The 14131-nt window shown below is 40.7% G+C and overlaps 1 protein-coding gene across 1 annotated transcript; it reads left to right on the top strand.

Annotated features, from left to right (window-relative positions):
* The first annotated feature begins 9382 nt into the window (after nucleotides 1–9382).
* Nucleotides 9383–12494, top strand: LOC131709234 (interleukin-23 subunit alpha-like). The gene is made up of 4 exons (XM_059011379.1): nucleotides 9383–9397; nucleotides 9791–9892; nucleotides 11213–11368; nucleotides 12164–12494. The coding sequence occupies exons 1-4, from the start codon at nucleotides 9383–9385 to the stop codon at nucleotides 12344–12346; spliced, it is 456 nt and encodes a 151-aa protein (XP_058867362.1). The 3' UTR covers nucleotides 12347–12494.
* The last annotated feature ends 1637 nt before the right edge of the window (nucleotides 12495–14131 follow it).

The following is a 14131-nucleotide window of genomic DNA, read 5'->3' as shown; positions in this document are numbered from 1 at the left end:
GGTTCATTGTTCTTTGTATCCTGTTTTTTTTGGTTAACAGCTCCAATGTAAAAAAAGAATTCCTTTAATCTGTTTTGTACTTTGCAACGTAGGTTTCAAATGTGCGGTTTTGAAAGAAACAACATGGATTCTCATTCTGGAACACCTGGAACAATATCAGGTTAAAGGCAGCTCTCAGCTGCCATGCCTTACTCTCAGGAGATCTGTTATACTTGCACGTCCTAGGTCACCCCAGCAGTATCCCTAGCCAGCACAGAAAGTTGGATTAGAGGACACAGTTGGAAAATAGACATGGACGGTGGGTAGGAGACATGTCTTGACACAGAGAGTGGTGAGGGGATGAAATGGGTTACATAGTCACATTGTCGATGCTGAATCATTGGGATCCTTTAAGACAAGATCAATCAGCTACTAGGAACCAAACGGACATTGATAGGCTGAATCTCATTTAGTGCATTTCTTATGTTATGTTTTATTAAATCATTACGGTGTTTGATGAACCAGGAAAAAAATACACTTTGAAGTTCTCAAAGGTTCATGAAAGAATGCAAATAATGAGTTTGGTTTAAACCCTACTTTTACAACTGCTTGAAACTGTCCTGCCCTTTCCATTGGGAATGTGTGCAGGCCTGTGAGCACCAGCACACACAGGACGGCAGGGAGAGTAGGCCCAGTTAACAAGAAGTGCCTGGAGCTAAGAAGCTGGTCGTCACGGCAACATGAACACTCAAATTCACCTGAAAAGCAGCCAGGAAGAACTGAAAGTACACAAGCTCAAACTGGAAAATAAATATTACCTTCAAGGAAAGATACATGTAAAAGCATGACAGCTATTTCCGTCCTTTTATTGGAGCAGATTATTATTGAAACAGAACCCGCTGAGTCCTACATTTCTCCATATGTGGGTCATGAAACCTGGTATAGCATTATTTACTGTAAGTAATTGAGAGCATCAGAGTCTAAGGAAACAGGTGGGCGTCTGTTCATCTGCGTGTCACACTTGCAGTTTTGCATTTAATTATCTTACATTTTTATGTTCTAGTCTATAAAACTGACAATTGACTCAAGTCTATATTTTTGGTTTGATACTCAGACTCTGGCATCAATAATATATCTTATTAAACGTTGTAGTATCTGAATTGTCTATATTGCTGATTTTCACTCCACAGAGTAAGTTTGCCTTTTTTTTGTATTTGTTAGTCCCTTGGGGGGATTTTAAACAGGTTCCTGTGGTAAATATTCAGAATTGTATTGTTTCAAACATCTAATAATTCAGATATTCAAAAGCAAACAATAACACTTGCATTTGCTTCAGATATGAGAACGTAAGAACGTTTATGAACGAGAGGTGCCCATTCAGGCATTCAGAGCTCCTCTGATTCCTAGTAGTAGCTGATTAATCTCAAAAAGTCAACCCAAGGGTCTCCCGAGTGGCGCATCCAGTAAAGGCGCTCCGCGTGGAGTGCAGGATGTGTGCTATAGTCTGTATGTCACCGGTTCGAGTCCAGGCTATTCCTTTGTCAACCGAGGATGGGCGCTCCCAGGGGGCGGCACTCAATTGGCCGAGAGAGGGCTAGGTCATCCAGGGTGTCCTCAGCTCACCGCACACCAGCGACCTCTGTGGTCTGGCCGGGAGCCTGTGGGCTCGCCTGTAAGCTGCCCAGGGCTGCATTGTCCTCTGATGCAGTAGATCTGGGTGGCTGCATGGTGAGTCTGCAGTGTGAAAAGAAGCAGTCGGCTGACGGCACACGCTTCGGAGGACAGCGTGTGTTCATCTTCGCCTTCCTGAGTCAATGCGGGGGTGGTAGCGGTGGGCTGAACCTAAAAATAATTGGACAGTTACTAAATTGGGCAGAAAACAATAAAAATAATTGGCGACCAATACATTTATAAAAAATAAAAAATTAACTTCAAGCTGGGTCGTAAAGGATCCCAGTGATTCTACTTCAACAATATGACTAAGTGCCCATTCCAGACCCTCACTCCTCTCTGTGTGAAAAAGGGCCTCCTGCTCTCTGTCCCAAGTCACATTATTTCCAGCTGTGTCTTCTATTCCTGGTTTCTGTACTGTGCTTAAAGTATTGGCTAGGGTTAACATCATCAACTTGTAAGACATCTTTGTTCCAGGCTAAACAGATTCAGTTCCGATCTTCATGGCTCATTTCTTTAATCCCTGGGATTAGTCTGCTTGCTCTTCTGGACTGTCTCGAGGACTGCAAAGTCCTTTTGTGTGGAACTCTAAGTGCGGCCTCACCAGTGCATTATATAACCTTAATATAACAGTTCATCTAATAAAGGGATGGAAACTGTTTAAAATCCAAAATGTACTTTTAAACTGATGTAAAAATCCTTTTGGAAGGTACATGGTAAGTTTGTTCTTTTGGTAAGTATACCTGATGTTCTGTCAGCTGGCCTGAAAAGTTCAGAATTAGGAGTCCCTTTTCAGGTCAATGTAATGCGATGAGTCCAGAATTAGGAGTCCCTTTTCAGGTCAATGTAATGCGATGAGTTCAGAATTAGGAGTCCCTTTTCAGGTCAATGTAATGCGATGAGTTCAGAATTAGGAGTCCCTTTTCAGGTCAATGTAATGCGATGAGTTCAGAATTAGGAGTCCCTTTTCAGGTCAATGTAATGCGATGAGTTCAGAATTAGGAGTCCCTTTTCAGGTCAATGTAATGCGATGAGTTCAGAATTAGGAGTCCCTTTTCAGGTCAATGTAATGCGATGAGTTCAGAATTAGGAGTCCCTTTTCAGGTCAATGTAATGCGATGAGTTCAGAATTAGGAGTCCCTTTTCAGGTCAATGTAATGCGATGAGTTCAGAATTAGGAGTCCCTTTTCAGGTCAATGTAATGCGATGAGTTCAGAATTAGGAGTCCCTTTTCAGGTCAATGTAATGCGATGAGTTCAGCTCAATTCCTCCTGTGGTCAGCTTGAGGTTCAGCTCCACACAGTCTGACAGGGAAGTAGTGGCTATGATGTCAGCAGGATCCGAATGGCTGGGTTGCTCCTGGTTGTAAAGACTTCTCTAAAAAAGATTGTCTACAGCATCATCACATACTGTATGACGTTTTCAGAAGTCTTGTGTACAGGAAAATTACTCTTACTTTACCCCTGATTTCCCCTCAATTCAGAATGTCCACTTCTGTTCCCTCACTGCAGCCATTCCCCTTCTGGGACTGAAGGTCAGTGTGCGTCCCCCGATCCCCAGCCAGTCGAAGACACAGCCAGGTCAGCTCCCCTGACTGTATGACTGTATGTCCAGCATGTCTAACAGACATGATCAGTGCATAAGGAGCCCTAAACCTTATACATTTTTCAGCTTTACCCATGGTTAATATCATTTAATCATTTACCATAGTTCATCATGCTTTACCATACCTCTCTGTGCTTTACCATGCTTTATTATACCTTGCTAAGCTTATACTAACTTTTTCTTAGGAAATCCATAATAGAACATAAGAAAGTTTACAAACGAGAGGAGGCCATTTGGATGTGACGAATGAAACAGAGAATGATATACAAAGTATCTGATCTTTCATAACCATGTGCTTTCAACAAGACTGTGTGGTTGTGACACCACACTTTGTTGTCATTGTCAAATTCTTTCAAATGTTATGAGATGCAAATTTATCTGGGTTTCTTTTCCTCATAAATAGAGCTGAAGTATTTCCCTGATGGAGAGGCGTGTTTCGGCACAGGTGCAATACCCGAAAGCTGTGATGAAACTTGTGATGCAACTCGTATTAAAATTATGTGGCAAGATGTACTGGGAATATCAAATTCTGTGCATATATGGGCACGTCCATCTGTATGCTACACATTTTGCATATATAGGGAGAATCGCTTGTTCAATTGTCATGAAACTTGGTATGAACATTATTTAGCATAAGTTATTGATACTGTCAGATTCTGGTCATATAGGAGGGTGCTTGCCTGTCCGTTCATCCAGCCACCTGTATGTCACAGTAACATGTTTGCATATGTCTGGAAAACCACTCATTAAATTGTGAAGAAGTTTGCTTGGGAGCATCCTGTTGATATGTGGGGGTGTCTCTCTGTCCTACATTCTTACAGGTCTTTAAACAGTTATTCCACATGCTGTAAATCCCTCATTTTAAATACTTTACCATGACACCTCATTTGCTTTGCTAATATTAAAAGCCTCTTATCTAATGCTCATTGAGCTATTCGTTGCCCTGTCTCATTCCATGCTGTTGTGTCTGCTAATGTACCTCATGATCCTCTTTGTGGTAGCTCTGCTTAAGAATGTGCAGCCGTGGCGGGTTGTTAGTATCTTATTGATCCTAGAATCTCATCAAGCAGCTTCTTGAATCATCCCAGGGTGTCAGCTTCAACAACATTACTGGGGAGTTGGTTCCAGACCCTCACAATTCTCTGTGCAAAAAAGTGCCTCCTATTTTCTGTTCTGAATGCCCCTTTATCTAATCTCCATTTGTGACCCCTGGTCCTTGTTTCTTTTTCAGGTCAAAAAAGTCCCCTGGGTCGACATTGTCTATACCTTTTAGGATTTTGAATGTTTGATTCAGATCGCAGCGTAGTCTTCTTTGTTCAAGACTGAATAGATTCCATTCTTTTAGCCTGTCTGCATACGACATGCCTTTTAAACCCGGGATAATTCTGGTTTCTCTTCTTTGCACTCTTTCTAGAGCAGCAATATCCTTTTTGTAACAAGGTGACCAGAACTGAACACAATATTCTAGGTGAGGTCTTACTAATGCATTGTAAAGTTTTAACATTACTTCCCTTGATTTAAATTCAACACTTCTCACAATATATCCTAGCATCTTGTTGGCCTTTTTTATAGCTTCCCCACATTGTCTAGATGAAGACATTTCTGAGTCAACATGAACTCCTAGGTCTTTTTCATAGTTCCCTTCTTCAATTTCAGTATCTCCCATATGATATTTATAATGAACATTTTTATTGTCTGCGTGCAGTACCTTACACTTTTCTCTATTAAATGTCATTTGCCATGTGTCTGCCCAGTTCTGAATGCTGTCTAGATCATTTTGAATGACCTTTGCTGCTTCAACAGTGTTTGCCACTCCTCCTATTTTTGTGTCGTCTGCAAATATAACGAGTTTGCTTACTATACCAGAATCTAAATCATTAATGTAGATTAGGAATAGCAGAGGACCTAATACTGATCCCTGTGGTACTCCACTGGTTACCTCGCTCCATTTTGAGGTTTCTCCTCTAATCAGTACTTTCTGTTTTCTACATGTTAGTCACTCCCTAATCCATGTGCATGCATTTCCTTGAATCCCTGCTGCGTTCAGTTTGAGAATTAATCTTTTATGCGGGACTTTGTCAAAAGCTTTCTGGAAATCTAAATAAACCATGTCGTATGCTTTGCAGTTATCCATTTTCAATGTTGCATCCTCAGAAAAGTCAAAAAAGTCAAAAACCCAATAAGCCCAGGGAAGCACAACAAATGACACACGTGTAACTATTTTTTATTTGCATAATCACTTGATTTATTTAATTTTAAATAATTACAAACGGGGAAAAACTAGTGAAGTGACGACACTGACCCCAAACTTTACCGAACCGAGCTCTTAAAACACCTGTTAGGAGACGCGAGTGCGTGTGTGAATCTGTCCCACACCAGCACAGCAATGGGAGAACCATGGGGTTTCCATGAGATGACCAACCGTACCGTGGGAAGTGTATCCACGGCGTTGCTGCTATTGTGTAACGTGTTTTTTGACAGAGGGAGTTAGTTTCGACACTGTCCTTTGTCAGACCGACAGTATTTGGAAATTGATCCAGAACTTGTCAGCGCTTCACCTGTAGTCCACATTAATACATCTTCAGTTTGAAGCATACGTGTTTTATTGTGTTAGTTTGTGATTGGTTTCTAGGACCGCATTGTAAACGGTGTAAATAAATACATACATACATACATAAATAAATAAATCGTTTTATAGCGTCAATTCAAAACTTTTAACAGAGCCACGTTTAAATGACCCCCCATACAAACACGCAATACTGCTGAATGTATCCGTTCTTAAAGAAACATTGAAAAGGCTCTGCTCGAAAGGATTGTCATGGAATGTGTTGTTTCTGTTGGTATTTCTAGATTTGAAATTGATAAGTGTTCCTTTTAAATGTGTATTATTGCTGCCGCTTGGTGAATGAAAGTTGGGGAATATTGTTTTTATTGATTCTAAATGTATGTATAAAACTTCATTGGAATATTGCCTAAAATATCTGCAAATGTGTTTCTTTATGCCTACGAGGATAGGTATGTGTGTTTATACACGATGGCATTGTGTGTTTTTTATTCAAAATAAAGGAATCGTTTATCCGTTTTAATGCCAGTCATAGGGGGATTGCTTTGTAATGCTTAAAAATTATTGTAAATTGTATACAAAATGTAGTGTACTAAAATTACTAATCTTGTTTCAGTATTTGTATTTTTTTTAAAACACATTTGCAGACCTATATGTTTGAATTTGCGGTATTGTGTATATATATATATATATATATATATATATATATATATATATATATATGTGTGTGTGTGTGTGTGTGTGTGTGTGTGTGTGTGTGTGTGTGTGTGTGTGTGTGTGTGTGTGTGTGTGTGTGTGTCTTTCTCTTGCCCATAATCTTTTTTCGCATTTGATCAATTTGATGAGGTGATTGTGTTTCTGTTTTTTACACATTTCTCTGGTGATTCACTTTCTACATCAGAAATACCTGTTCTATGAATATCGTATCAAGAATAAATGAACCAACATGTAATACGCCACGTCTACATTTAGCGACCAATATCGCCCAATATCGTTTTAAAATGTATTTCTCCGCTGTCAGAGCATATAAACGTAATTGATCGCATTGTTTGTGAAGAACACGTCAATGATCAGATTGTAATAGAATACATTCGGAAGACCTCGATGCGGTACTTCAGACTCAGAGCTGCTGAAAAGGCCGCGCTGTATTTGGTCTTGCCTCGGATCATGTCTTTTGTTTTGGGCAGAGATGTAGGCGTCACAAATACGTCACATTTGGAACCAAAGGTTTCCAGAGAGCTAACTCACAATAAAATAATAATTGGAGTAAAATAATCTACTAATCTACTTGTAGTAGATAAACGAATAAAAGAAAGTCGGTTAAAATCGGATTGACCGCACACAAATTTGAAGAAACTTAGTGAACGAAATATTATCACCTGCTTCAGTATAGGTGTAGTCTGTAGGCTATATGCAAAGGCAGGATCATCGTCCCCCATTTTCCAAAACTATGAAACTCTTAATAGTGCAGAATTTCAAAAATACTAAAGAAATGTAGGCCTAAACTTCAGACTTAGTGTAAACATGTGTTTAAACTGAAGTTTATTTTAGGATTCTTGAACCTGCAAGAGGTGTAAACCCGTCTGAAACGATACATAACCCGTCTGAAACGATACATAACCCGTGTGAAACGATACATAACCCGTCTGAAACGATACATAACCCGTCTGAAACGATACATAACCCGTGTGAAACGATACATAACTCGTGTGAAACGAGTGTGGAGTAGTGGTTAGGGCTCTGGACTCTTGACCGGAGGGTCGTGGGTTCAATCCCAGGTGGGGGACACTGCTGCTGTACCCTTGAGTACTTTACCTAGATTGCTCCAGTAAAAAAACCCAACTGTATAAATGGGTAATTGTATGTAAAAATAATGTGATATATTGTAACAATTGTAAGTCGCCCTGGATAAGTGCGTCAGCTAAGAAATAAATAATAATAATAATACATAACCCGTGTGAAACGATACATAACCCGTCTGAAACGATACATAACCCGTCTGAAACGATACATAACCCGTCTGAAACGACACATAACCCCTGAAACGACACATAACCCGTCTGAAATGATACATATCCCGTGTGAAACGATACATAACCCGTCTGAAACGACACATAACCCATCTGAAACGACACATAACCCGTCTGAAACGATACATAACCCGTGTGAAACGACACATAACCCGTGTGAAACGATACATAACCCGTCTGAAACGATACATAACCCGTCTGAAACGATACATAACCCGTGTGAAACGATACATAACCCGTGTTAAACGAGGGTGAAGGAAAACATTAGGATAAGAAACATTAAGCCTATGTGAAAATAGGTTACACAGTTTTCTGTCCTTACAAACGGGGTTCTGTTTACGACAGAGTTAAAAGCTATGTCATAATAATTCTGAACATTTAAAACGTAGTAAGTGACTGCGGACTGTTATAATACCTGCAAAGAGAAATTAAACATACGAATGTCGTGGTAGGGGTGGGGAATACCGTTCAGAGTGACTCACCCTATTGGAGAATGTATATAAATCTCCGCAGTTGTTGTACAGCGTTATCTACGCCTGCGCCTCTCCGCCGTACCCAGCCAGCACAGCCGCACGCATTCCGAACAGGTGTCGAGGAGTCAGACTACAGCATGCGTTCCGGCAGCGCGACTCGGGCTCACACAGCGCCGCTGCTCCTCGTACTCTACTTACTAATGGGAGTTCAGAGCATCCCGGTGCCTGCACACAAACACTGGAATAACTGCAAAGACAAAGCGATGCTACTCAACAAACTCACTCTTCAATTACAACAATCCAAGGTATTCATCTATCGATGTATTTGGCGTTTCTGCAAATATTAATATTGACTATATCATTGTGTGTCAATCATCACTTTTATTAAGTAATGCTGGCAATTTTAGCAACTAGATATTATTATTATTATTATTATTATTATTATTATTATTATTATTATTAGTAGTAGTAGTAGTAGTAGTAGTAGTAGTAGTAGTAGTAGTAGTATGCACAAAAGAAAGAATTACTAACGAGAGGAGGGCAAAACTAGTTGTCCGGTTAGTAACTGGGTGACACCAAAGGATTTCATGGTTCATCATGAAACACGTGGTTGGTAATCCATTCCATGCCCTCAGCACTGCGGTGAAGGTGTATCATCTGTCCGAAGTCTTGCTGCACTTCATTTCACATCGTGTCCTCTGGTACTGCTTTCAGAGTATTACAGGGTTAACTTTGTCAAAATGCAGAATGTGCTGCCGAGGCAATTCAAATGCCAAGGTAACACTATGCTACTGAATAGACCTACAGGCTTGGGGAGACTGTGTTGAAGTTCCTTCAATTCTAAATGAATTTAGGACCCCACTATTTCTATAGCAGAGATCAGGGCCAGAGGACACATTTGGAAGTGGAGACATACTTAGGAAAGACAGTAGGAGACACTTATTTACACCATGGTGAGGGACTGGAAAGACTGTAGGAGATGATTTACACCGTGGTGAGGGACTGGAAAGACTGTAGGAGATGATTTACACTGTGGTGAGGGACTGGAAAGACTGTAGGAGATGATTTACACCGTGGTGAGGGACTGGAAAGACTGTAGGAGATGATTTACACTGTGGTGAGGGACTGGAAAGACTGTAGGAGATGATTTACACTGTGGTGAGGGACTGGAAAGACTGTAGGAGATGATTTACACTGTGGTGAGGGACTGGAAAGACTGTAGGAGATGATTTACACTGTGGTGAGGGACTGGAAAGACTGTAGGAGATGATTTACACTGTGGTGAGGGACTGGGGTTGGGTTAATGTTGCGCCATCAGCTGTCTGAAGGCGAGGATCGATGCAGGCCCAATGGCCTCCTCTCGTTCGCTTTTTTTCCTTGTATTTTTTACAGGACAGTTTGTTCAGAAGTTTAATTCATGGAGGTCTACTATCAATAGTCAGGTGACATGTGTTTTATTTGTGTTTCAGTTTTCATCTTTGGAAGTGGTGAACGCGCATATCCAGGACTGTGTCCCTCGAATTGAAGCGAGCGACAGGTGCGACCCCGCAGGCCTCAGATCTGAAGAGCAGGTGAGCAGCAGAGTTGCAAAGTTGGGCTTGGTTTTTTTTAGAGTCGCGGTTGCAGTTTGAGAGTCGCAGGTTGGAATTTGCATAAACGCACATGCGCTTGTTTTGATCTTGTTTGGTCTTGCTTTTCAAGAACGAGGTCGCTATTTTTTTGTCAGTTATATCTGGCAACCCTGGTGAGCAGGCAGCTCGAGTATTCCCGCCAGCGGCACGGGGAGATTTCAGGTTATTTTATCTTATCTGAAAGATTTGGCCCCGTACCTGGAAAGCCACAATGTGCATTTCATGAATTCGAGGATTTTTATTCAAAACGAAACAAAAGTCACTTCTTTATTTTTATTTTCAATTCCCGTTACATACCAAGCTGTGGTTTGCGTGGTGATGAGAGAATCGGGATACAGTGTGACTGCAGCACTCAAAGCTGTTGGCAAACACTTTCAATCCAGGGAGAATGTTTAGATAACCTCAGAAATACTGTATTGATGTAACTATCACGGACACTGTTATCTGCGCCGTTATTGAATCTTATTTTGTCATACTTGTACTTGCTAGAACCAAAGTCATTGTATTTATCTTGCTCTTATTGTATTATTACTTGTACTGTGATTCTTGAAATGTATTTTTGTTTACGACTATAAGTCGCCTTGGATAAGGGCGTCTGCTAAGAAATAAATAAATAAATAAATAAATAAATAAATAAATAAATAAATAATAATAATAATAATAATAATAATAATAATAATAATAATAATAATAGACTTGGACTCCATTAAAAACAGGTACATGAAAATGAGGGGTTTTGGATGACATAAGCGGTCTCGCGACATAGTCATTGAAACTCCCCGAGGAGCTTCTGATAAACGTTACAGTATAAATAGCACAACAACAATAACAGCGAGAAGTGGTGCATTGTTATAAGTAATTATTTACATCTGTTTAAATTAAAGGAGTTTATATTATTATTATTTCAATTTCAAGAAACACAAACGTCTTCACCGACTTCGCCTTATATCAAACAGCCGTCAAAATCAGCAAAAAGTGGAGATAGACAGGACAGAGAGAAGGAGATACTTGTTCACACAGAGAGCGGTGAGGATAGAAATGGGTACCTTGTTGATGCTGAATCATTGGGATCCTTTAAACCCAATGTGACAAAGTTCTGAGATCAATCAGAATTAGATGGTTCGTAATTTGAAATGTTCTAATGTTATCACCCCCCCCCCCCTCTCTCTCTCTCTCTCTCTCTCTCTCTCTCTCTCTCTCTCTCTCTCTCTCTCTCTCTCTCTCTCTCTCTCTCTCTCTCTCTCTCTCTCTCTCTCGCAGCCGTGTTTGCTGAAGATCTCCCGGGTTCTACATTATTATAGCCACTTGTTCGGGGAGAACAGCGTCTTCAACGAAAGTGATTTCGATGACCTGGCCCGCACACTTTCACAGCTCCTGCGGCAAATCAAGTCACATTATGGACATGCTAGTGAAAACGTAAGCTATAGGCTCCTATATGAATATTAAACAACGAGACATTATTGTCTGCCTCGTTCTTGAAATCATGTTGGACGCTGAAGCACAAAATAATAACAAATAAAATATAACTTGGGGGCGGGGGAGGCGTGCACGGCGCAGACCTCGCACTTGGGGGCAGTGAGGCGTGCACAGCGCAGACCTCGCACTTGGGGGCGGGGGAGGCGTGCACGGCGCAGACCTTGCACTTGGGGGCAGTGAGGCGTGCATGGTGCAGACCTCGCACTTGGGGGCAGTGAGGCGTGCACAGCGCAGACCTCGCACTTGGGAATGGGGGAGGCGTGCACGGCGCAGACCTCGCACTTGGGGGCTGGTGAGGCGTGCACGGCGCAGACCTCGCACTTGGGAATGGGGGAGGCGTGCACGGCGCAGACCTCGCACTTGGGAATGGGGGAGGCGTGCACAGCGCAGACCTCGCACTTGGGAATGGGGGAGGCGTGCATGGCGCAGACCTCGTACTTGGGGGCAGTGAGGCGTGCACGGCGCAGACCTCGCACTTGGGAATGGGGGAGGCGTGCACAGCGCAGACCTCGCACTTGGGAATGGGTGAGCCGTGCACAGCGCAGACCTCGCACTTGGGGGCGGGGGAGGCGTGCACGGCGCAGACCTCGTGCACACCGCAGACCTCGCACTTGGGGGCGGTGAGGCGTGCACGGCGCAGACCTCGCACATTTATAGATATCCAACCAGTATCAAAGCAGGCAGTAAAGTCAATGTCAGTCCTGCCTCCTTATCCTATGATGTGTTTATTTGCAGGGGCACGGGGTCGCTGTGGAGGACTGGAGTTGCATCACGGTAAAAGACTGGCAGCGGCAGTATTTGCAGCGTCACTACATGGAGAGACTCAAGTCGTTCTCAATCATCGTGGCCCGTGTTTTTACTCCGGGGAACCCGTCCAAGCATGATGTCACAACGTTGCCCCAGTGTGCTACAAGCTAAATATAAGACCCATTGGAAGGTGCCTCAGTATGACTATTGCACAACAAATGAGCTAAATATTAAGAAACTGTAAACAAACAAACTGACCAAATAGGAATATTTACTACAAAAATAAATATTGACTATAGCAGTTGATCACCCTAATGGTATATTTACAGAATTCCCCCCCCCCCCCCCCCCCCCCCCCCCCCCCCCATGTGTATAGGTCCCTACAGGCACACTTGTTCAGTCTTTTAAGGTGAACAGCATCGTGAAACAACTTGCAGTGTCCCGTATGTTATTAATAGTTTGCATTGTTTAAAGATGGCGCACACATTATCAAATTGATTCGAAGTACGACAGATTACCGTTAAAGTTTCAGAACTGTGCAATGGTGCCAGCGCCAGCTGTTACATTTTGTTTTTTACTATGGAGAGAATAACAATATTGAGAGATTTTTAACAGTCACGCATTGCCCGTGACAAGAAAATTACACTTCTCAAATTGTTAAAAATTGTTGTATGTTCTCAAATGCTATTTAGTTAATAGGTTTGGATAATGCATTGATTTTCTTGTAACACATTATGTATGCTACCTAAACTGAGTCAGGTCTTTACTATATTTAATATTTATTTATGTTTTTATACATATTAATTTATTATTTTTTAAGAAATGTATTTTTTTCTATAATATATAATCTATTTATTTATGCCCACAATAAATATTTATGCATAACCATTTACTGTGTATGTGTGTGTTCATGCGGGTATATCCTTAAATCCTTGTGTAAATCTGGGTGTACCATTCCCTTAGTAAATATATGAATCCTATAGTAATCTTAACAGGAAATTGAAAATGTTCTCAAACATACAGGTAGGAATAGTTTATTATTATTATTATTATTATTATTATTATTATTATTATTATTATTATTATTATTATTATTATTATTATTATTCCGACATAAGACTAATATAAGTATATTGTTTGTGTGGTATGCACATCGAGGTTTGTGTATCCTGTTGTTAGAATAATGAGGTATTGGCTACACTGTAAAAATAACTAAACACATTTCTGCAACACTTTCGGAACACCTTAATGGCATGTAGCGTTTATTATCTAAACGCATTGGAGTTCTAGGAAAAAACACACTCAATAAGATAAGAAAATAATTTAAGAAAGGAAATAATTGAAATATGCATATATTTAACCTTGGATGTGGCATGTTAATGATACTCCTTTCAAAATGTTAAAATTACTAAACGTTTTATTATTTCTCAAGCTAAAGCACACACAACATATTACAATAAACTAGTCGGACATTATGAAAACACATCGTATGTTAAAAATCTGAACAGCGAGTTTTATTTTTAAACAGTGTGTTTTAAGTGATAAACATCTAAGAACACTTGAACTGGTCTCGATTTATTACTGGGTATGATGGCAAGCAGTTAAGCTGCTGTGTGTGACTCTGCTCGCATCTGCATAAGAAACACGTCAGCTGTTTTTGCTTCTTTGACATGGGCTATTAATTGTAGGGGAACAAGTACATACAAAAACATGAATGTGTATATATATATATAAATAGTTTAGAAATTAATTATTTAAATAGGTTTACTGTATTTGAATCAAGATGAATATATGTCTTTGTTCAGTGACAAGTGAGGTTTTGTTAAAATACAAAGAAAATACATTATAAAATTAGAAGGTTGTTTCCAAGGTAAATTCTGTCAATGTGCGCCAGCTGAATTGAGAGGGGGGGGGGGGGGGGGCCTTCTCATAGGACCTGTCCCGGGCCCCAAAATT

The sequence above is a fragment of the Acipenser ruthenus genome, chromosome 42 (genome assembly GCF_902713425.1).
Source record: "Acipenser ruthenus chromosome 42, fAciRut3.2 maternal haplotype, whole genome shotgun sequence".
NCBI lineage: Eukaryota > Metazoa > Chordata > Actinopteri > Acipenseriformes > Acipenseridae > Acipenser > Acipenser ruthenus.
This window is presented reverse-complemented; position numbering and strand designations above follow the sequence as displayed.

Coding starts and splice junctions, on each gene's coding strand:
- LOC131709234 (XM_059011379.1), top strand. Junction 9,893..11,212: donor GCCTCAGATCTGAAGAGCAG/GTGAGCAGCAGA, acceptor TCTCTCTCGCAG/CCGTGTTTGCTGAAGATCTC. Junction 11,369..12,163: donor ATGGACATGCTAGTGAAAAC/GTAAGCTATAGG, acceptor GTTTATTTGCAG/GGGCACGGGGTCGCTGTGGA.